At 41.3% G+C, this 22,784-nt stretch overlaps 1 protein-coding gene across 1 annotated transcript in view; it reads right to left on the minus strand.

Annotated features, from left to right (window-relative positions):
* Positions 1-22,784, minus strand: part of MCC (MCC regulator of Wnt signaling pathway) — a 342,772-nt gene that overhangs the window by 255,216 nt on the left and 64,772 nt on the right. Inside the window, exon 3 of the mRNA XM_087815493.1 lies at positions 12,001-12,212. Within this exon, the coding sequence (XP_087671619.1) occupies positions 12,001-12,212 (212 nt within the window). The remainder of the gene's footprint in view (positions 1-12,000; positions 12,213-22,784) is intronic.

Below are 22,784 nucleotides of genomic sequence, written 5' to 3' on the forward strand. Positions count from 1 at the left end.
GGGTTATATACTTGCTAAACCGAAAATGTTGATGTGGAACAAGAATGAATTTATAGTACAAATACTTTTGGGTATGGGTATGATTTTTAAAAATATATAAACTTAATTTTTATTATGTAGATAATGCTCATTGTAGAAAAAATTCTCACTTATTTTGCAGGTAATGTGTATCGCAGAAAAATTTCAAGAGCAAATATTCAAAAGAGAAGAAACTAAAATTACCAGTTACCCCAATTACTCCAGGATAAATACTGTTTTCAGCCTCCTTTTGGTAAGCATCCTTCCAGTATCCCAATGCCTATGTGGGATATATACTGGCTACAACTAAGATTTTTTTAAAAGTTTTTTTCCTCCATTATAAAAACCATAAATGCTTATTTTACGTAATTTGGGACATACAGAAAATGAAAGGAAGAAACACACTGGCCCCAACAATATGACCTCTATTTCTTTCTGAGAATCCAAAGGTAGCTGACAACTCACTTGAGTCTGCAGCTGTGACTCTGAGCGTCCATTTTACAAATATTCTTTTCCTTAAATTCTGCCTACCTGCTTAGCTCATTAGAGAAGGAAAATAGAAGTTGAGGACTGTTCACTCCACATAGGATATGGCATCATTTTTATACCCCACTTTGATACAAGTAAGGTGCTGGGGTAGGAATAAGAGATTCTCTCTTATCACAAATCCTGGCAACAGCTCTCTGTGATCCATCGTAGGGGGCAGCGCTTGAAGAGATGGATCGACGCTGCGTAATTCACACAGTAAGAATGCGCAAACTGAATTTCCAGCCTCAAAACAAAACCTGTCTGGTGAAGTGTATTAAATTCTGGTTGTCCTGGCTGCCTAAGTTTCTCTCAATATATTTCCAATGACCTAAATCCGAGTGTGAAATAAAAATTCTTCCCTTCCTGGACATCGACCATTCTTATTTTCATATGATTCCCAGGACTTCTCTGCAAAGTCTTTTGTTGCTATCTCAGGGAATCACCCAGAACCACAGTGCTGTGGGCCCAGAGAAACTTAAATCTCAGTGATAATCTTGAATATTTTATCCAACAACTAAAAGCCATTTACTTAATGGAAAGTATTACAATGCATGATGCCACGCCAATCAAGGTTTAACTCATTTGCAGGCAGATTTTCAAGAGCCGGAACCTGCATTTTGCTTATAAAAGGAGCCACTCCACAGTTAAACTTCGCAGGAATTTAAACCATCCCTCTACTGCCAACCCTGATCTAGTTTTACCCCTCTGATACTACAGTTACCTTTCTGGATTCATTGGAAACATTTTTAGCTAACAAGGTCCAACAGAGATTGATCTTAACGTACCTGGACTCTGGAAAGCTGCGGCGAAAGCTGGGAATTTGGGTTGCATTATAGTAAGGTAACCTGAGATAGCTCTGGGGTGTGGGGGGGGGAGGAGGGAGGCAGGGATCAAACAGGGTTTCATTTACACCTTTGGCTGTAACTTAGATGTTTTGTCTAGATTAAAGCCATTAGTGGGCACAAATGGAGAAAATGTGTTTGTGATATGGTTTGAATTTCTAACATCTAATTATGAATCAAAACTAGGGACAAGAGTAATATGGGCGTACAGAAGAACCCAGACAGAACCAGACTGTCTGGTTAAAGGTTAAATCTGGTTTCATAATAAAGGGGAAGTTAGGACACGTAACAGAAATCACTATATATTAGTTATGTATAGTGAGGGTGCTATATTAAACTTAAAATGAATTTTCTATGGTTGTCACCATAGAACATGGATTCAGTCATTTTCAGCACTCTTTCAGTCATCTTCATAAATCCCCATGGTAATGAGCCCCTTCAAGAATTGTTAAACATAAGATGTCTGAATTGGAGTAGTTTACATCAGACTACTTAGAGTAAGTAGCCTGTAAAAGGTCCCTTGTCTTAATAAGGCCCCTTTCTATAATGAAATGAAAATTTCATTCCCCCAGAATTTCTTGTAAGAAGAATTTCTTTTTTCTTTTTTATTGAATTTATTAGGGTGACATTGGTTAATAAAATTATATAGGTTTCAGGTATACAATTCTATAATGCATCGACTGTATATTATATTGTGTTTACCACCCTAAGTCAAGTCTTCTTCCATCACCATTTATTCCCCTTATACCTCCCCTGACCCCCCTTTCCCTCTGGTAATCACCACGTGTTTGTCTGTGTCTCTGAGTTTGTTGTTGATGTTGTTGTTTTTTTGCTTAATCCCTTCACCTTTTTTACCCAGCCCTGCAACCCCCCTCTTCTCTGACAGCTGTCAGTTTGTTCTCTATCTTAGAGTCTCTATTTTGTTTGTTAATATATTTTATTAGATTCCACAGATAAGTGAAATCATATGTTAATTGTCCTTCTCTGACTGGCTTATTTCACTTAGCAAAATATTCTCCAGGTCCATCCGTGCTGTCTCAAAGAGTAAGAGAGCCTTCTTTTTTATGGCCGAGTAGTATTCCACTGTATAAATGTGCCATGGCTTTTTTATCCACTCAGCCACAGATGGACACCTGGGCTGCTTCCAAGTCTTGGCTATTATAAATAATGCTGGGATGAACATAGGGTGCATTTATTTGAAAGGAATATTTTGATAAACCACATGGAAGTGCAAGGTACTAAGGACATGTTTAGTAACAAAAGATGGTTTCTAAATTACAACATCCAACATTAGGAGAGGAATCTACATCCCTCCTAAGAAGGAGAAGGAAAGAGAGGGGAGTGAGCAGGGCCACTGCTAGGAGAAGGAGGGGGACCCCCGAGGGAAGAGCCTCGGATCTGGGCATGGGCAGGATTTTGAGAGGATTAGAGTGTCTAATGTGGACTCTGATGCTCCTCCTAGCTTAAGAAGAGGAGTGTGTGTGTGTGTGTGTGTGTGTGTGTGTGTGTGTAGGGGGGTGATTTACACGTTATATAAATCTCCTCCATGTCCTCATCTTTACTACAATCCACATTGCTCACCAATTGATTTGCGAACATCGATTCTCCTGAGTTCCAATTCTGGGCTACGATGGGGGAAACGGCAATGGCACAAACAGACACTGACACTGAAGGAAAAGAGGCAGTTGACATTTGGGTTATTACAGTGCTACTACTACTACTACTTACTATATTTTAGTATGAAACATTGTACTGATGTCTGGAAACAAGGAACGCAATCTAACAACTAACATGATTCTTTTTCTCAACAAGTGTAACTGACACGATCATTCGTCAGTCTGCTGATCCTTTGCTGCCTTAGTCACTGGCAGCATTAACTTCCCGAGCTTACACGAAGGCCCTTCTTACAAATAAGGGGTGCCTCCCGCCTCCCCTACAGGGAAACAAAGGGCCCGAGCGATAGCTGGGGGAGGGGTGGAGAGGGTCAGGCTTGAAAGGGGGCTGGCTGTTTAGGGTTAGATGAGATGATACAGATAAGGTCCTTCCTTCAAATTCCAACATACAGTAAACACTTAATAAATGTGACCAATTATTATTAATAGTAATAGGAACACATTAGCCCTTCTGCTGCTTCTGTCTCTAGGGATAGGTTCTACCCTCATCCATGGCACAAGGACAATGACTCAAAGACCCAAGAGAGACTGGAGAGGGGAGAGACGAGTCCTTTGGACTGAAGATCCTACTGACAAGTTAAGGTGGGTCGACCTTCCTCACTACTAACCCTTTTTCTCTACCTTTAAGTCGGGCTGAAGAAAGCCTGTGGCATTCCTGCCAATTAGATTGAGGTCTCTGGGTTCTGAATGCATCTTTGATAGATGCCTCTAACTGCATCTAAGTGGCAGGAGCATTTCTCTCAGCATTTAATGCTAATCTTCCCTGACATCTAGGCATAAATAACTACACAATCATGTCAGGAGGCCCCAACATAAATCCACCGGGGGTTTTAATTACTCTCCAGTGACGATGTCTTATACAAAATCAGAGGAATGAAAACCCAACCAGGGCTGAGATAAGTCATTGGAAGAAGGATGGCAAAGAAACTACAAGGAATGATTAGGTGCTGCCAAGTAGTTGATCTGTTGTCATAAAACACTTCAGACATAAATGGTATTTGTATGATGTGGAGGAGGCTCTGCCCCCCCCCCCCCGCCCCCATAAAGGAGGGCAGAGAAATGCAAAGCAAGCGGTAACTGTCAGGTGTCTAGATATGGGGCCACTGCCCTCTAGTGTGTACTCTAAAATTTGCAAAATTCCTTTGTCCTGGTTAATCAGAGTTCCCAAAGACAGTAGAAAACAAAATAAAAGATGAACCCCTGTTGAACTATCCAACAGAATCATTGGAAAATAATTAAATCATTAAGAGAGTGTGATCTAATGGCTTCCTACCACCTCACTATCTGTTGGGGCCTACACTCTTATCAAGCCCTAAAACTGGATTTGTTGTTCCAGTTGAACAGATTGCCAAAAGGGCAGAAGAGATAGTAAACATATTTAACAACTGCTGTGGCAGAGCCACTGGCATTCAGACAGATGCCCATGAGCTGCCAGCTGCCAGCAGTTCTGGGGGCCCCTACAGGGCCAACATTCACCCCTTGAAGGCTGATTCATGGGAGGTTAGGGGTTCCTGGGAGATGAGACTAGGTAGCAAGGAGAATAGGAGGCCTGGTACCGAAGTCAGTCACTATTTTAACAAACTGTACCTGTACTCAGGTGTTGTGGCTGAACATTAGCTCCACAGAGGGGATCAGAGGACATAAAAACAACAGCCCAGCACTGCAGGCAGAGCAGAAGAGTGACCCAGAGTCAACAGCAAAGCTCCTAAGGAGAGGTCACCAGAGCCCTCATTTCCCACCAGCAGCTGTTTCTTCTCTTGCCAACAATGAGGGACATCCCCCTAGTCCAGGGCAGGGGCATGGTGGGGCGTCAGGAAACCCACCCTCTAGTCTCAGTTTCCCTGCTTCTCCCTATGTGACATTAGGCGGATATTTTGATCTGGGCATCCATGTCCGCATTTTTTAAATGACGAGGTTAGACTAAGGTTTTTAAAGGACCCTTTCATCTCTAGGAGGAATTATTATCCTTTCCCATGATCTGATATTTCCAAATGAATTCCACATACAAGACTATTCAGCATGATTTTTAATGACATCTTTGAGACAGCTCCTACTCATAAAAATGTGCTCAGTAAATATCTTGAAGTGTGCTTGAGCAATCTCGTTTCTTCAGAATTTTTAGTTTGTTTCCAAATTCTACCCCAAACTATCCACTTGTAAGGAACTCTCAAGATTTGTTTCTGATCCTTAGATGAGGAAGAAGCACTAGCAACCACTATTGTTTATTGAGCATCCACTTGCATGAGGCTTTGTTTTAAGCACTTTCTAAGCATTATCTTGTTTAATTCCTATGACAACCAAATGAGGGATGTATTGTTATTCCTATTTTATGAGAATGCAGAGGCTGAAGGAGGTTAAATGACTTGTACAAAGTCAGACAAAAGAGCATAAACAGTGTATGAAGCTAAAAGCCACATCCATAGTTACTCTGCATGAGGGTTCCAACGCATGCCACAGTTCCCATCAATTAACAGAGAAGTGTGAAAAACAAAAACAAATGTGAATTCTTTCCTGAAGTTAATTTTCCCCCTCATTTATTTACTTACTTAGAGATATCTACCTACCTTTAGGGCCCCAAAGTACTTTCTTTCATGAAATGATAGTGATATTAGTAGGTAGATTGGCTTTCTTGATTTTTTTACATTAGAAGTTGGCAAGTTTCAATCTTTTGGAATGTTACCCGTCCATGAAATTGCGATATCTGGGAGCCATTGTTCTTTTCTGGTACAAACATTTGTTGTGCAGGTATTACGTTCAGTGCCGAGATTAAAAGCTTCTGAAGAGTGATGTGTCTGCCTTTTGTATGTCTGACTGACGATAATTTGTTGGTAAGGAGAGTCATATTCTCTCTTCACAATCTACATAGATTATAGTGGAGAAAGCAGGGGATTCCTCTGGCCATTGTCTAAGTTATTCAGCCCTTCCATTTGTGACAAAGACATGGAGGAAACAAGCTAAACTAAGAGCCAAGGAGGGGGGCAAAGAATAAGCTCAGAGTGTGCTAAAGAAGACCAGAGAACCTCTCCAGAAACACACACCCAGTCACTTAACCACAGAGCCTGTATTTGCAGATTTTATACTAATAATAGCAATAATAGTAACAGCAACAATCAATCCTTTAAGAGCATCCTCATTTTCACAAATGAAGAAAAACCACTGTCAAATTTAAAGTTCTCCCAGAAAAGAGCATTGTGGTTTCAACAGGAGGTTAGAACTGAATCTCAACCTTAAGGCTGAGGAGTATTTTAGAGATTTAAAAGTACCTGTAAAGATTCTTTAATAACTCAGTCTTTATGGACTTGGTCAAGTGGTTAAACCAAAAAGATATGTATCTATCTCGCCGCTACTACACACATTCCTTAGTTATTCCCACGCACTCTGAAGGGTTTTCTATACTGGCTGAAATGTGCAGATTTCAAATGTTCCCTAAAGTAATATAACTATGGACTCTGCATCAAATAAAGTTCAATTAATAATGAATTATATTAATAATTATGATCATATAGATTTGTATGACAATATACACCATTTTAATTTGAATTCTAACACCTAGATGTTACAGCCTAAAGAAAAAAAGCTGCTTGGCCTATTGGATAAACAGAGTTGCAAAACTTGCTATGCCTGTTTTTTTTAAATTTACTTACTTTTATTGCCACAACTCATAACTGTCTTTGTTTTCTTTCTTTAAAAATGTAAATCACTTTTGGAAAAAAAAACCCTGTAAGTGCAAAGTTAAAACAGAAAACGGGCCAGGTTGAAGCCAGATTGTCCAAAGAATTCTAGAGGAGCTGGCCTTTGAGTAGCAGGATGCAGAAGGCAGGCTCCATGATCTTCACCCGTGTAGAAATGAGGCAATGTCATCATTTGAAATGTTAGGGAAAACCCATGAAACAGTGTACTTCCCCAGAGTGGTAAGTCATCTGGCATTTCAGATGACCAACAACACAAAGCCAAATGTGTCTGTGTCTCTCTGTCTAACCAAATTTATTTAGTTACTGAAATTCAGCTTCAATCACTTGGAAGTGACAATTTGAGATTCTGAAAACTTTTTTCAACACCATACTCTAGAGCCTTCTGTAGCTACTCTGAAAAATGTGATATTTTATTTGTATTGTCCCAATTCTATGAAAATCTAACGGGTGATAAGCATGCGCTATGGTTAATAATTTCTTGTTCTTAATTCTGAACAGTGCCCAGAAAAGAGTGCTCCGGGGACAATCAGCCTTGCTCTAGTCGTAAAGTCGGGACATATCCTCCTAACCAAAGGTTTCAATATTCTAATCCCAAATTTGGCAAGTACCATAATGATTATAGCATCTTAAAATTACAAAAGGAGAAATGGAAAGTTCCTTGTATTAAAAGCAATTCAGGGACAGATAAAGAAAATTGGTGAAGACCATTTAAACGAGGAAAGATGGGGAGATAAAAGGTGACTAACTTTTCCTCAACTTTCTGTACTGGTTCAAATACTTTATATCTTGTGCATGACTTCTTCTATAGTATAACTGCATTTAATTAACATCAATTAATTCACACTTTTATTAATAAAAATTAATAAAGTTGATAATGAATACTTTAAAAAGACAAGTAGCGCGGCTGAAAGGATCTATCAAGAAATTGATTTTTGTTCAGTAATCTGTCAGTGTCATAGCCAGAAAAGAAAACTTAGTTATGTGGTTTTTTTATAATGTTTAAATATATCACTACTGAGATGCTATAACATCACACTCTATACTTGGACTCTTCCCTGAAATACACAGCTTGGGAGAGAAATTCCCTTGGGAGAATAGGGATTATCTTTCCCACTGCATCTCTCCCTCACTAACCTAGCGTCTCACATGGCTCTGCCCCCAGCCTTTCGAATAAGCCTCGGCCTGTACTGGCAGCTTTGCTCCTGCTCGGGGGTGGCGAGGTACCAAGCCACCTTAGCCTAGCTGGAACTATGTTTTCCAGAGCTCTCTTTCCTGTATGGTTCTGTATGGCCCCGAGAGACAGTCTAAGTAAAATTCAGACATGTGCTTTATGCTCTGACAGCTGTTGCTTGTCCACCATGTACCCATGTGGGGAGCCAGGCTGGCTCCAACTCTCACCCCGCTCCTCCTTCAGCTCCTCTGAGTCCTGGGCCGGGTGTGTGTGCAGCTCTATAGCAGCGGGTGCCCGTTTCTCCCGCGGGTCACCCATAGTATCGAGGTTGGACATGGTGAGAGACAGAAGTGGGTTCCAGTTGGGCCTCCTTGGTCACAATCTGTCCCCCTGCATCCCAGCTTGTCCCTGCTCTCCTCCCATCCAGCCTGCCTTCTTATCTGCTGATCTGAGAGACTTACAGTAGGAACTTCAGGCTCAATACTAGATGCAGAATCAAGAGCCTGCATACATTGCTCTACCAGCTCCCACATTCGTCTAACGCCCAACCCTTATAAAAATCCTTTAGTCCATACATGTGTAGCCATTCTGCTTCTCAGATAAAACTCTAACTGCTACAAGTTTCTATGTGCATCATCTTGTTGCTTTTGCATTTCCAGCTGTATGGGAAGCCTCCAAGTCATAACATCCACTGTCTTCGGCAGGGGAAGGTGGCAAGTATTTGGTGGTAGAAAAAAAGGGAAGAGATGCTTAGAAAGGTAAAGCTGTGCAGGATGCTCCCAGAAGCTTCTCAATTCTAAAAATGCTGGTACCAGTTATCAATTTATTGCCTCTTGTCTCCAAGTCCCCCTTTGCATGCTCTGCTTTGTGATACCAAAGCCAGACCCTGTAAACATTTCCCCTTTGTCAACAGGAGGCACTGGAGGGACACTGAAGGAGGGCATTCCCGTCCTGGTTCCGTGGTGCCTGCCCGCTTGCTCTTGTGGTAGGTGGAAGCCAGGAGCACAGGATAGTGGTGGTCACCCCTAGGAAGCTTCAGTGGCACCATCTGGGGGACTTCTCAGTGGGTTTTGCCACTACTGCAGCAGGCAGCTTCCCAGTGAATTCCTCAGGCACCTCGGGGGGCACTTTCTTAGTGATGCTCAATGAGTCTTGCAGGCGCCCCAGTGGCTGTCATTCCAGAGGCCTGGCTCCCTGCTCTCAGGGACTGTCTCTGCCACCTCGTGGGCCCCCTTCAGTGGGGCCTGGTGAGGGGTGGGCCCTCTTCTAAGTCTGTTCCTTGGGTACGCTGTCTCAGCTTTAGAGGGAGTGGCTGCTCTTTTCACATGCTACTCCTGCATTCATGAGCATTTTCTTTACTTCTTAGTATGTAACCCCTTGCTACTAGTTAATGAAATTATATGTAAAACTTTCCCTGTGTGAATTACTGTGTGCTCTCTGTCTCCAAACTAGACACTGATAAAATACCTTTTGCTCTTAGAGGATTAAAAAAACAGAACTTAATTTTATTAGTTTAACATTTGTTTTGGAAGGAATATAAGTTATTTTTAATGTGAGTACCTAAGTGAAGACATTGCCCAAGTGTGCAGTTTAGAGAAGTTATTTGCTTTCTTTGGCCACTTATATGGAGTATTTCCCAAACTGGACTCCATGGACCCCTGTGAGCAGACCAGGCATGAACTATTGCTATGAAACCAACCACTCTAACTAAGCACAACGGGTAAAACAACGATCATTTTCCATTTCTCACATTTGACTGGAGAACTCCAACCTCACACGACACATGATGAAAATATAGAAAGGGGGAGAAATGGGGCTCAAAATTCACTATCCCACAGGGTCCAAAAAAGTTATCAAGGGTCTGTGAGTTTAAATACTACTTTAAATTTTTTTATTTTCGATTCAGTGAGAAAATAAATAATGTAATCACCATCACAGGATTTCAATGCCTGTATTTGCATTTATGGTCTTGTTTTCAACAAGGGATCATCTTAAACGAGAGTATAACTTTGTCTGTGGAGTTACAGCTCTTTTTTTAAAGATTTTATTTATTCAATGTATTCCAATGAAGAGTCACTGTCATCAGCTATGTGTTTGTCAGAAGCTTCTATATATATGTATAAAAGTGTGCATCCTGTAAACGTGTAGTTCATGAGTTTTAGTAAGGTGAACACTCCTGCCTGAGCCGGGTGCTCGACATTTAAGGGAGTGTTTCTTACACTGGCTTCTGCAGAGGCCATCTTGGGCAGTTCCATCAGTTCCATCACTTCACCAACAATACACAAAGAGGACTGGCGATGGGAAGATTAGGGCGTGAGCTGGCCTCTGACCAGGAGAGATGGGAGAACAGAATAAAATCCAAGAGGTTACTGAAGAGGCTAAGAACCGAGCAGCCACACAGAGGCAGGAAAGAGCCAACTCCTGCAGTTTTCAACACTGCGTTTGCTGCAGAAAACTGGTGGGCCATGAAACCTGAATCTGTCCCAGCAGGTGCCACTAAATTTTGATCAATGTGTTTTGATGAATGTCAACTTTAATCAAAATAAATCTGATGAATTGATTCTTGCTATAACCCATACTGTTCTGACATGTTTGTTTTGAAAAAGGCTGAGCCGACATAGCACAGAGGAAAGTCCCACTTGCTCCAAATGATGTGTAACAGCACAGCCTAAGTCCGAGCCCATGCCTGAGAAAGGTGACATATTTACTGATGCTCGCCTAGTGTCCTGAGCACGCAGGGAGGCAAGATTAGGAGACTTAATGGTTCTCCTTAAACTGAGCGAGAATGTCCTTGAAGGGTGACTAGGTGACAAACAGTGCAATAACTGTGGATGCTTTTACAGATTGCATGGGACATAGCCATAACCTAGTAGTGACTGTGTGTGTTTTTAATGCATTCTAAATTTTATCAGTTTTAGATTTATAGAAAAGTTGCAAACACAGGACAGAGAATTCTCCTATACCTCACACCCAGTTTCTCCTGTTATTAACATCTTACATTATTATGGTATAGCTGTCACCAATATAGATAAATTATTAACTAAAGTCCATAATTTATTCAGGTTTCCTTAGTTTTTACCTAATGTTCCATTCCTAGGCTCCTCTTAGCTGTGACAGTTTCTCTTTCTCAGACTTTTTTTGCTTTTGATGTCCTTGACAGTTTCAAGGAAAACTGGTCAGGTATTTTATAGAATGTTCTTTAATTGGGATTTGCCTAATGATTGTATTTTAATTATTGCTGGTGTATGTAGAATTGTTAGTTCCTTCAGACATATCACCCAAAATGTATGAATTAGAAAATGTTCCTCAAACATGAAAAGTCTGAAAACAACTGCTCTGCATCAAAACAGATTGTAAATATACACAAGACAAGTGAAGTTGTCAAGATACTTATTCCACCATTCAAACTTCAGAGTCAAGAAGCAAGATAGGTATGTGGACCTTTCCCACAGAGGTTGGGTAGCAATCGCAACTTATAAACTCTCTGTACCCAAAATGGTCCAGGCCACCAGCCACCCACTCTCAGTCTCAGAGCTAACAAGGGAAGACTACAGCTTTTCACCCAGAGGTCGTCATGGTAATGATTCATCCTAAGGTAAAAGGAAGGTTAAACTAAGCAAAATTATGTCCAAAGTTGTATCATAGTTTTCAACAGAAAATATTTTAAAAGTCCAAGCAGAGACAATAATAAACTTACTGTCCTCTTTGTTTTTCAAATGAGTAAATGCCAAATTAGGGAACAGAAAGGATCATATCCTATTCATTTGTAATTTCTGGTAACACAGAAGTATTCTAGTTGAAGAAAAGCTGTTATTGGTCTTCTAGTAATGAAATCTGTATAAGTTACCAACCAAAACCCCTTTAGGAGTCCATTCTGCTCTTAATAATGAGTGAAGTCACCGACTGTAAGTGTTCGGAGCACTTAACATCATTGGCAATGCTGGAGCCAGTACAATGCTTATTAGATGAGTTAAAAAGACAATACCCGATATGTCCCCTGGAGTTCAAAATTAAAATATTTGCATTGGAACACACACAGGCCCGGGGACGCGTTCTGCGGACCGGAGGGCACTCACCGTGTTGGCCAGCTCTAGGTAGCTTCCTCCTCCGGAGTCGCCGAGCCGCGGGGCCTGCGCCAGCAGCCTGTGCAGAGCGGCCTGCTGCTGCGAGGAGCTCCCGCCGCACTCCAGGAGCCTCTGCAGGGCCGGCTGGCTCTGCAGCTCCGGGCTCTGGAGGTCCCTGGCGCCCGAGTCGTATTCCCAGCTCTCCCTGGCCGCCGACAAGGCACCTAGGAGAGGCAGGGAGAATGAAAAGATGCTGCCTTCCTTAGCCTGCGGGTGGCCGGTAGGCAATGACTTGGAACCTCCTAAGCTTCCATGTGCCAGCAAGTCAGAGCCCATGTGGCGCCCAGCCTACACGCTCAGCGCTTTCCCTTTCAGAGGAGCGCATGGGGAGCCCGGGGATAAAAGCAGTTGTAGGCAAAGCATTCAGAAATAGCCGTCCAATGAATATGTGCCCCCCCCGCATCCCCAGAAATGTTCAGCCGAAAAGCACCGGAGAGCCAAGGAAAGGGAATCCGGGTCAGAGCACATCCGTCTGATCTACACAGGGTAACAGCACGAGGACGCTTCTGACTGTGATTCTTTTTTCTAGCTGAGGAAGAAAGAAGCAAGTGAAGAGACAGAGAGTGAAGATAGGACGCCTTATCATAGTTTCCTGGTGTCGATGCCCTCTTTCCTGGAAGAAGCTTCAGGAAGCCAGACTGCCTCTGCGCGTGGCCGAGCTCCGAGCAATGGGATGGGACAGGGGTGATAAGCACCGCAGCAGGGCCGGGCTCCCACAGCCCCTGGGGTGGGGCTCTCCACGCCCACCTTCAGGCCTCGTTCAGATGGGCACGGCACCCTGGGGAGCATGTGGTACAGAGGGGGAAGCCACACGATGGGAGACGTCAGGGCGCCTGAATTATCGCCTACAGCAGGGCTCTCTGCCGATCCCAGGCACCCTCTGACTTTATATGATTAGGAACAGGACACTTATTTTGTGTTTGAGTCACTGGATAGTTTTGGTTTGTGAGAACAGCTAGTATTACCTTAAATATTACAGCAGATGGGAACCTAATAAAATATGCTCATGATTATAATACAGTGGGAAAGTACAATAAAAAAGTAGACCTAGAGGAGAGGTATTCTAGCCCAGCCCCTGGAGAGGGGTGGAGAATGTTCTGAGGAGGCTTACAGAAGGAGAAAGCCTGATGCCTCAGTCCCCGCTTCTGCTTTAAACAAAAAGTTTTGGGTAAGGCCCACTTCCTTGTGCGGCTCACTCCTGAATAGAAGGCCTGGGGGTGCAGCTAGTCAGTGGAGCCTGGATCGCATGCCCTTCAGCTGCAAGAGAGGCTGGGAAATCTGTTTTCTGGTTGCTCCTTTGGGGAAGCGGGATTCGTAAGGCGAGACCTTTCCTAAATAGAGGGTCAAAACGCCTGAGCAGCCAGAAAACATGGCAAAGGTGCTTGTTACTGGGGGTATGGTGGTGAGTATGGTGAACTGTCGTTCCAGCCCGTGCAGTTTTCATTTTGGTAGGTCTTTAGGACATGACTTTTTTTGGAAAAGATCTTTAAATTTTATTTTTCAATTACAGTTTACATTCAATAATATTTTGTATTAGTTTCAGGTGTGCAGCATAGTGGTCAGACAATTACATACTTTACAAAGTGCTCTCTAATGCATGACTTTTAATGACAAAAAAGGTGACTCATTAAAATAATTCAATTTGTACTATGAAACGAGAACATTACAGATTACTCTACCATTTGCCTGCGTATAATTACATACAGCAAACTGCAAATTATATACAGTAGGTTCTGATATGAATTTCTAGTCTCCCCTTGTTGCGTGTTGGTGAACTACCAATTTATTTGGGAAACTGCCTTTGTCTGGGACCACTCCAGATGTTTTCCCTGTACTGTCCATGTTCGGCTGGTCTTCAGTCAGTCTGATCCAACATGCTTCTTGTACGGCGCTGTATAGCTGGGGTGACATGGTTTTGTGTCAAAGCGGACAGCTCTGTCACTGTTTGCAAATGCTCAAAGTTTATTTTAATATTAAAGTCTATCAACTGTACTGCAAGGGTGGGTTTGCTTTCCTTCAACATAGACTGCAAAATGCCAGTCCTTTCTCCCTGATCCTTTGAATGATCTCTGTCATCTGCCCAACTGCCTCCCATTTTTTGTCCTGGCCCAGCAACATGTGGCAGGAAGACTGATTGAGGTCGGAGTTGAAAAATGGGTTAAATCACAGGTGGCTTTATATCTCATATATAAGACAAATAAGCACAGGGTTGGGCCCTTGCCTTTTATGTATCACCACAGTATCCCCAGTACCTTACACATGGCCTGTGACATATCAGGCATTTAATATATATTAACTGAATAGAATGCTGAATTACCCATGATTGTAGTACCATAGGGTTTCACTTCTTAACTGGGAACAAGCAACACAGACATTAATTTTTAAAATAAAAATAAATTATACACCTAAACTTTTTCTTTATGCAAAAAGGGAGCTTCATTTTCAAATAATAAAATACAGCAGTTCTGGACTAGATGATGCAAGGAAGCTTCATTTGAATTTAATATGCTGTATTAACTGATCTAAACACAGTTTCTGGCAGAATCATATAATCAGGTTAGCCAAGCTCCATGTTAATCAACAAGATCAAAAGGCCCTCACACTATTACCCTAACAATTTTGGCTGAAGTGATGCTGAGGAACTTAGATCTGCTAAGGAGCCAAGTCAATCTGATTAGCATTCATATAAATGGACCCCAAGCAGGGAAGTTCATTTTAAAAAATACAGTAGACTACTCCCATTACTCTCTTTTAGCCTGTCTTCATATCAGATTTTTCTGAATGAAAACCAACATTCCTGAGGCAAAAATTCATCATTTAATTGGGATGATCTCACTGAAAAACGTCAAAAATGTAGGTCTGGTAATCATCTTCCTTTTGCTCTTTGAAGTGTGATGTTATCTGATGTTTCTAGGCTCATACTCAGTTCTTGCCAGCCTCTCTTCACTCCCTTGCTAAACTAAAAAAAAAAGCCTACTGACCCCAGGAGATGGCTGTACTTTCTTTTCCACAAAATGGACACCATTACAGTTCTGTTGTCCCCGATGCCCACTAGGCTCTTTGGTGTATCTTCTAATAAAGACACTAATCCCATCACAAGAGCCCCATCATCATGACCTCATCTAATTCTAATTACCTACCAACCAACAGCCCCATCTCCAATACCATCACATTGGGGGCTAGCACTTCAACACACAAAGTTAAGGGGAGTCACGCACATTCCATCCATAACAACCACTGAACAATTGTTTTCTAAGCCAGTAAGGAAACTGACTGCATAGCATCCTTTAAATACCGAAGACCAAAGCAATCCCCGAGCCTCAAGGTCTCTGCACACAAAGAAACAAAGGAAGCCATCACTTCTGCCACCATCATTCTATAGGGCGCTTGGAAGGAAGGGGTAAGGTATATTCTCTTTTTAGTGTTTAAAGGTGATAGAGCACAGATTCTAATTGTTTTGATTATCAGAAAAACATAGGAAATGTGTATTTTGACATGTTCATAAAATACATCACTGGGAAAATCCTGCTTTCAGAGAGAATGCTGGAATAGAAAAATCTGCCAAACACTGAGATCCCTGTTCTGCTGGGTACTTGGCAAGCACATGCTAGTGTTTTAATCTCATCTTCAAAGTGCCAACCAAGTTTGGCCCCAAGGCTTGTAATTACCAAGCTTATTCACCAAACACTATGCCGCCTTCCCAGGGGGCAAGTCCCCTGCGAAAATAAGGCAAGCGAAGCATATAGAAGGCCTAAGCTTCACCCTGAGGATAGATAGTAACGACAGTCATGAAACCTAACATCTTTTCAAAGCCACCAGGGACCCAGGCACTGTTCTAAGCATCTTACATATCTTCCTTAGTCCTACCCATAGCCTGTGAATGACTAAATCATTTTTTCCATTTTAAGAAGAGGAAATTTTCTCTCTTTCAGCTTAATTTTGTAGACATTGTTCATTTCCACGGAATGGTGGTTAAACGCTGGGATTTTGTAGTCAGTCAGATTGCTTGGGGTCAAATCAAGAGCCACCATGACCAGCTATGTGACCTCAAGCAAGTTATTTTAATCTAAGCTTCAATGTTGTCATCATCTTTAAAATGGGGACAGTAACATGTAGTTCACAGAGTTGTTGTGAGAATTAAATAAGATGAAAATATGTACAACATATTAGACAATGTCTGGTATATGATAAACTCATCAACACATGTTAGCAATGATCTGGTCACACCTCACAGTTTTAGTTATTTGGAATTCATTTTGGACAACTTAATAGGGAACAAATATATGGGGAAAATGTATATTCTCTCCCAGCTTCTGAGAGTTACCTGTTAAAATTACTAATTCTTAAAAAACAAACCTTTGGTACTTAATCAGTGGTTACCATTTCATCAACAGTTTGTAATTAATATTTGTATTAATGTAAAGATAATAAAAATAGCCAGTTAGGTCACGGCCAAAGTTATGTTTCTCTGAGTATGGAATATACCATTAGAGAGTCCAAGTCTTTGGTTATTGGGTTTGATAGACTTTGCTTCCCTAATCTACTTGGTGAACTCTTGTCTCCCTTTGGCCTTCCCAAAACTTTGGCCAGCACCACGAGGAAACTGCACAGCCCAGCAGCACAGTGGCAGCTGCTCGAGGGCAGAGCAGGTCTGATTTATTCATCAGCGCTGTGCCCTGGCCACCCGAGCCACCCCTCTGTTTTCTACCTCCAGTCCTTTCTTCTCTGTCCTTCGTGTGAATGCCGGGCATCTCATCACATCACAGCCAGATGATAATGCAGAGTACTTAGGGGGTCCTGAGACTTGGGTTAACAGTATCTTATAATATTGTCTCTATTTATTGGTCATTAATCTTTCATTTATGTGGATTGTTTAGATAACATTGCTGGATTTATTACCCTCAGCGGCAAGAGAGAAAATACTCCTTCCAAAACACCAGAGGCAGCTACTGTTCTGAATTTAGAACCACCACACCAATAAAAAGAAGCATGGGGGAATCTGAACAAATTGGCTGCCACGTGTCAGCCTTCCCTGTCATAGCGCATTTATTATTTCTAGATAATACTGACATCAACAGAAGCAGCAGTAATGTGGTTAGTCCAAAACAGAATCACCATATGAGTCTTTAGTCATTTATTAATGCCAGTGCTTGGTACAAAATTCAGGAGCCTAACTCCCATGAGGGCCTCTAGTTTCTTTCAGCACAAATCACATTGCAAACATAGGCCAACTGTCTTAAAATCTGTGCCTATGGTCACAAGGAACAGGATAGATAAATAGAGCCTACCTACTTTTTTCCTGGGAAAAAAACCAAAAAGCAAAAGCAATAGCAATTCAAAGCCCATGTCTTACTAAGGGAGGTAAGTAATATTACCTCCCAAGTGATACAGGTCATTTCGATGGCCTTTGGCAGTGATTTCAGGAAGTGAGCCTATTACTGTTCTATTCTGAATATATGGCACGTGTGTCCTATCTAGGGACAATGTACTGAATTTAATGAATCATTGGGAATAGAGTGGAAGATGTATTTTGAAATGCAACTCCCTTTGCCCCTCCACTCCAAGACCGTTGCTATGTGACAGGAAAGAAAGATGAAGAAATGCATTTTTATTACTGGTGTGCTTATTAACATCATGATCATTAGTGGACATTGCTTAATATCCCCTTCATAACAAGTTCACCAGTCCTGGATGTATTTAAGCACAGGCTTGAGAATACTTACTGGAACATAGTTTAGAGACAACCAAAAGGACAGCTGGAATAACCAGCCTTTAAAATTCTTCTCCAGCTCGACATTCTATTGTTCTGTTCACCAAATTTAATATAAAAGGCAAAGTGCCCTTCGGCAGTTAATAACACAGTTATAAAAGAACAGCTGAGGCAAGCATTTTTTAACTCAAAAAAGTAATTAAAAACAATATTTGGCAGCTATTCTCCTGGCTTGTCTAAACTAGATGTATAAAGGAGATAAGCAAGTGGACTGACTCGGGGCTAAAGAATTCAAAGGACAGTTTAGGGAAAGTGTTAAAATGAGGAGGCATAGAGCAAAGAAGGGTTAATTGAGTTTAACCTGAACCTGGGGGTGGTTTGGGGTTAGGAGGGTCACGTCCACGGTCTGCAAGAGTTTAAAATGAAAACAAGAAAATATTTATCTCTCTTGGTTACAAAGGTAGAGAATGAATTTTGAATCAATTTATCTTTCCCTTTCAAGGCACATCAATGCGCCATGTATGTATTCAGCAAGCCCTGGGTAGTCACTAATTTTTAAGTACCGTAATGGCAGACTGAACAGGGAGAACTCTAGTCTGGGCCTGTGCTCTGTGATGCGAAGCACCACACACATCCTTTGGGTGGCATGTCCAGAGGGCCTAATCGAAATAGAAAATGCTAGGTAGGAAAAATACAAACAGGAATACAAAAGGGTTCTGGTCCCAGCTTTTTAGCAAAAAGTAGAACTATATTATTATCCTTTATTCTTGGGAAGTTGGTATGTTTCACTTAATTTTTTAATGTGGTGGATTATTTTCATTTTAATATTTAACCAAGTTTGCACTGAAAAGACAAACCCAATCATGTTTTGGTATTAAGATTATGTGTGAATCTATATGAAGCTGGAATTATTTGTTCTCTGAATGTTAGGTAGACCTCGTCAGTGAAGCTGTCTGGGCCTGAGTGTTCTTTGTAGAAAGATTTAAAAAATTACTCTTTTAATATCATTCTTATAGAGCTATTCACACTTTATATTCCTTAATGAATCAGTTTTAGTAAGATATTTTTCTGGAAACTTCCTTATTTCTTTTAAAAATTTTAACATATTGGCTGAAAGCTGTTCATAATATTCTTTTTATTTATGTCTGCAGCATCTGTATGGATATCTCCTTTTCACTCCTGATATTGGTTATAACAAACACCGACTTGCCCACAACAGTGCAAAGGGCGGGATCACACAATGTTGACTCAGTTGATACGTGTGCAAATAGAGGCCCCTGGCTGCCCTTCTGCTCCACGCCATACCTACCTAGCACATGGCCTTCGGCCAGCCTAGTGTGTACCCAACCAACCAACAGAGATATGCCAGTCACCGGCGCCAAGGTGCTTTGCACTGCTACAGGACCAGGACAGTTCGTGGTCTTTTCCCCAAACCTCAACCTGGAGAGCCTTTCTGGACTCTACGCTTGATTGGGTGGCCTGCTTGGCTGTAAAATTTGCCCACTCAGCAATCAATCCTTGCTTTCTAATAATCTTTATTATTATTTTTTAACAATTATTTGTGCCTTTTCTGTTTTTACTTAGCATTCTTGCCAGGAAGTTATCATTTTCACGTATCTCTTTATTTTATTTTTATGTCTTTTAAAAAATAGATTTTATTACATCCGAAGTCATAAATATTCATTACATAATTAGTAGAGCTTTCATTCAAGGATTATATCCTCTGCTGAAACAGTTTGCAAAAATCCCATTTGGGCCCTGGCTGGTTTGCTAAGTGGTTAGAGCGTCAGCCCGAGGACTGAAGGGTCCCGGGTTCGATTACAGCCAAGGGCAAGTACCTCAGTTGCCGGGTTGGCCCATGTGGGGTGTGTGCGGGAGGCAACCAATTGGTGTGTACATCGATGTTTCTCTCTCTCCTCTCTCTCTTCCTTCCACTCTGAAAAGCAATGGAATAAATATCCTCAGGTGAGGATTTAAAAAAAAAAATCCCATTTGGTATGAATTAATTTTAAGAGTGTTCAAACACTTCACTACAGGGGGCGTGCAGGAGGCAGCAGATCAATGACTCATCATTGATGTTTCTCTCTCTCTCTCCCTTCCTCTCTCTGAAAATGAATATAGATATGTTTTTTTAAAAAATGAGGGCAAACGCATTTCTTGGGTATAAACCAAAGGAATAGACTCTAAGGGTGTAACTTAGTCAGCATCAAAGCAAATCAGCAGCATGGTACAGGAAAGTGGACAAGTCCTTCACAAACCTCTTCTCTTACCAGGCTGGCAATGGAGGGAGGAGCTCCACAAGAGATGACAGCAGGACCTCACTGTCCCAACTGCTCTCTTCCACTGTTCCCCTTCCCATTCAGGGTTCTCAGCTAACTATCCCTGCTACCATTCCCAGGCCCTGAGCAGGCAGAGCTGTTTCCCTTTTGACGTGGTGACCTGAGAATGGCAACTGTTCTTCCTTAATACCCCGAACCCAGCCAAGTGGTGACATTCATAAAAGATTTTATGTCTAAAGAGGAATTAACATAAAAATGGCATGAAACTAGATAATCAGGGGTATCAGAGGTGACCTACTGTTTGTGGGTACTAGTCCTATCCTGTCCTGATTCCCAGTCTAACCCTGTATTATGGGTATTATCCTAATTCCCAGTATTCAAGAGCATCAAACCTGACAGTCAAATTCCTCTTTTCCAAAAGCGAGATATGCATACTCTGAAAGAACCCATCTCCCACGCTGCTGACTTAATATCATTCTTCTTTCAGAAGCTGCAGTCTGATGGGCTATGGGCTGTATCTGGTCTTCAAATACACTTTGTTAGTTCTGTTCCAGTTAAAAAAATTTTTTTAACATTTTTGTTGAATTTATTGGGGTGACATTGGTTAATAAAATTATACAGGTTTCAAGTGTGCAGTTCCACAATACATCATCTGTATATTGTATTGTGTGTTCACCACTTAAAGCCTAGTCTCCTTCTGTCACCATTTATCCCCGCCTTCACCTCTTTTACCTACTCCTACCCCTCTTTGCCTCTGTAATCATCATACGGATATCTGTATTATGAGGGCTTTGTTTATTTGTTTTTTGCTTAACACCTATTTCACCTAGCCCCCAACCACCATCCCCCCACCTCTGACAGCTGTCAGTCCGCTCTCTTTAGGAGTCTGTTTCTATTTTTTTGATTTATTTTGTTCATTAGATTCCAAGTGTAAGTGAAGTAATATGGTATTTGTCTTTCTCTGGCATATTTCACTTAGCATAATACCCTCTAGATCCATCCATACTTTTGCAAAAGGCAAGATTTCATTTCTTATGGCTGAATAGTATTCCACCATGTAAATGTACCACAGCTTTTTTATCCACTTATCTACTGATGTGTACTTGGGCTGCTTCCAAATCTTGGCTATTGTAAATAGTGTTGCAAAGAACAGAGGGCTGCATATATTCTTTCAAATCAGTGTTTCGGGTTTCTTTGGATATATACTCAGAAGTAGAATCGCTGGGTCATAAAGCAGTTCCATATTTTTTCTTATATGTCCTTTGGCAAGGGAAACAAAAGAAAAAAAAATAAACAAATAGGACTGCATCAAACTAAAAAGGTTTTTCACAGCAAAGAAAATCATCAACGAAGTAAAAAGATAACCCATGAATGTATCATCAATGATACAGCTGATTAGGGTTTAATATCCAAAATTTATAAAGAATTTATAAAACTCAACATCAAAAAAACCCAAACAATCCAACTAAAAAATGGGCAAAGCACCAGAACAGACATTTCTCCAAAGAGGACATTCAGATGGCCAATAGACATATGAAAAGATACTCAACACCACTAATCATCAGAGAGATGCAAATTAAAACCACAATGAGATATCACCTCACACCTGTCAGAATGGCTACCATCAAAAAATCAACAAACAGCAAATGTTGGTGAGGATGTGGAGAAAAGGGAACCCTTGTGCACTGTTGGTGGGAATGCAGACTGGGGTAGCCACTGTGGGAAACAGTAAGGAACTTCCAGTTAAAATTTAGTTTTTAAAAATTTAGTCATCAGCATTACAAATTTGGAGTGATCATATTTAATAAAAGCAAAAACATTTTCTGGCATTGAACACACATACATGCACAAACATGCAAGATCTGGAAACATGTGGCCCCTATTCCTACATGGCAACAGTTGACTGTTGTTGAGCATTAGCTACCCCTTTGTAAGTGGGCATGTGCCTTCCAGTTTGCTGGGGCCTCCCTCTGGCCAATTTCACTTATTTTTGTTATTTACCTGCCCTCAGTAAGCATTTGCAAACCTTCTGAGCTGCAGTTCTGTGTCTGAGGACCTACTCTTCCCCAGGTGATGGACTGGGAGGAACCATCAGCTATGACCTTCCCTTTCAGAGAACATCCCACCCATTTCAGGGGTGTGGCCTAGTAGACCTAGGTACATATCTTACTATAGTCCCAATAGTCGTACAAGAGGTGTACACTAACCATGGGGTGCTTCTGTTATAAGGAGGGTTTTTGTAAGAGCCAGTACCATCTAGGGGCAAGTTTGAAAATGAATGACATCAAACTAAGTCCTATGATGACTGGCAAGGTGAAAATGTTAACGTTTACATCCTTGAGACTCTGGGCTTAGTTACTGTTATCCAACTGAGATACATTATGGGAAAAACCCATTGAAAGATGATATAACTTAAATAAAAAGAAAAGGGCAATGCATAAAACACTAGAAAAATATAAGCATTCTGAGTGCTATGGTTTGGGCATTAAAGCAACTAAAATAGGTGTGATTGAGAACAAGCGTATTCCTTAGGAGTCCTGGGTGGCATTTTCATACCTAAATCTCTATATAGAAATTCCTACCCAAAAAAACAAACACAAAAACCATCTTAGAGACTGGAATTCTACGTTTTTGTAAATATAGAAGAGAAAAAGAAGGAACATAGCAGTGTGAATTAGGAAAACAACAACAACAATTAGAGTAGGAGCCAGGAGAGTTCCAGTCTAGTTTCAGCCATGTCACTAACT

This window comes from Miniopterus natalensis, chromosome 3, assembly GCF_054644295.1.
Source record: "Miniopterus natalensis isolate mMinNat1 chromosome 3, mMinNat1.hap1, whole genome shotgun sequence".
Lineage (NCBI taxonomy): Eukaryota > Metazoa > Chordata > Mammalia > Chiroptera > Miniopteridae > Miniopterus > Miniopterus natalensis.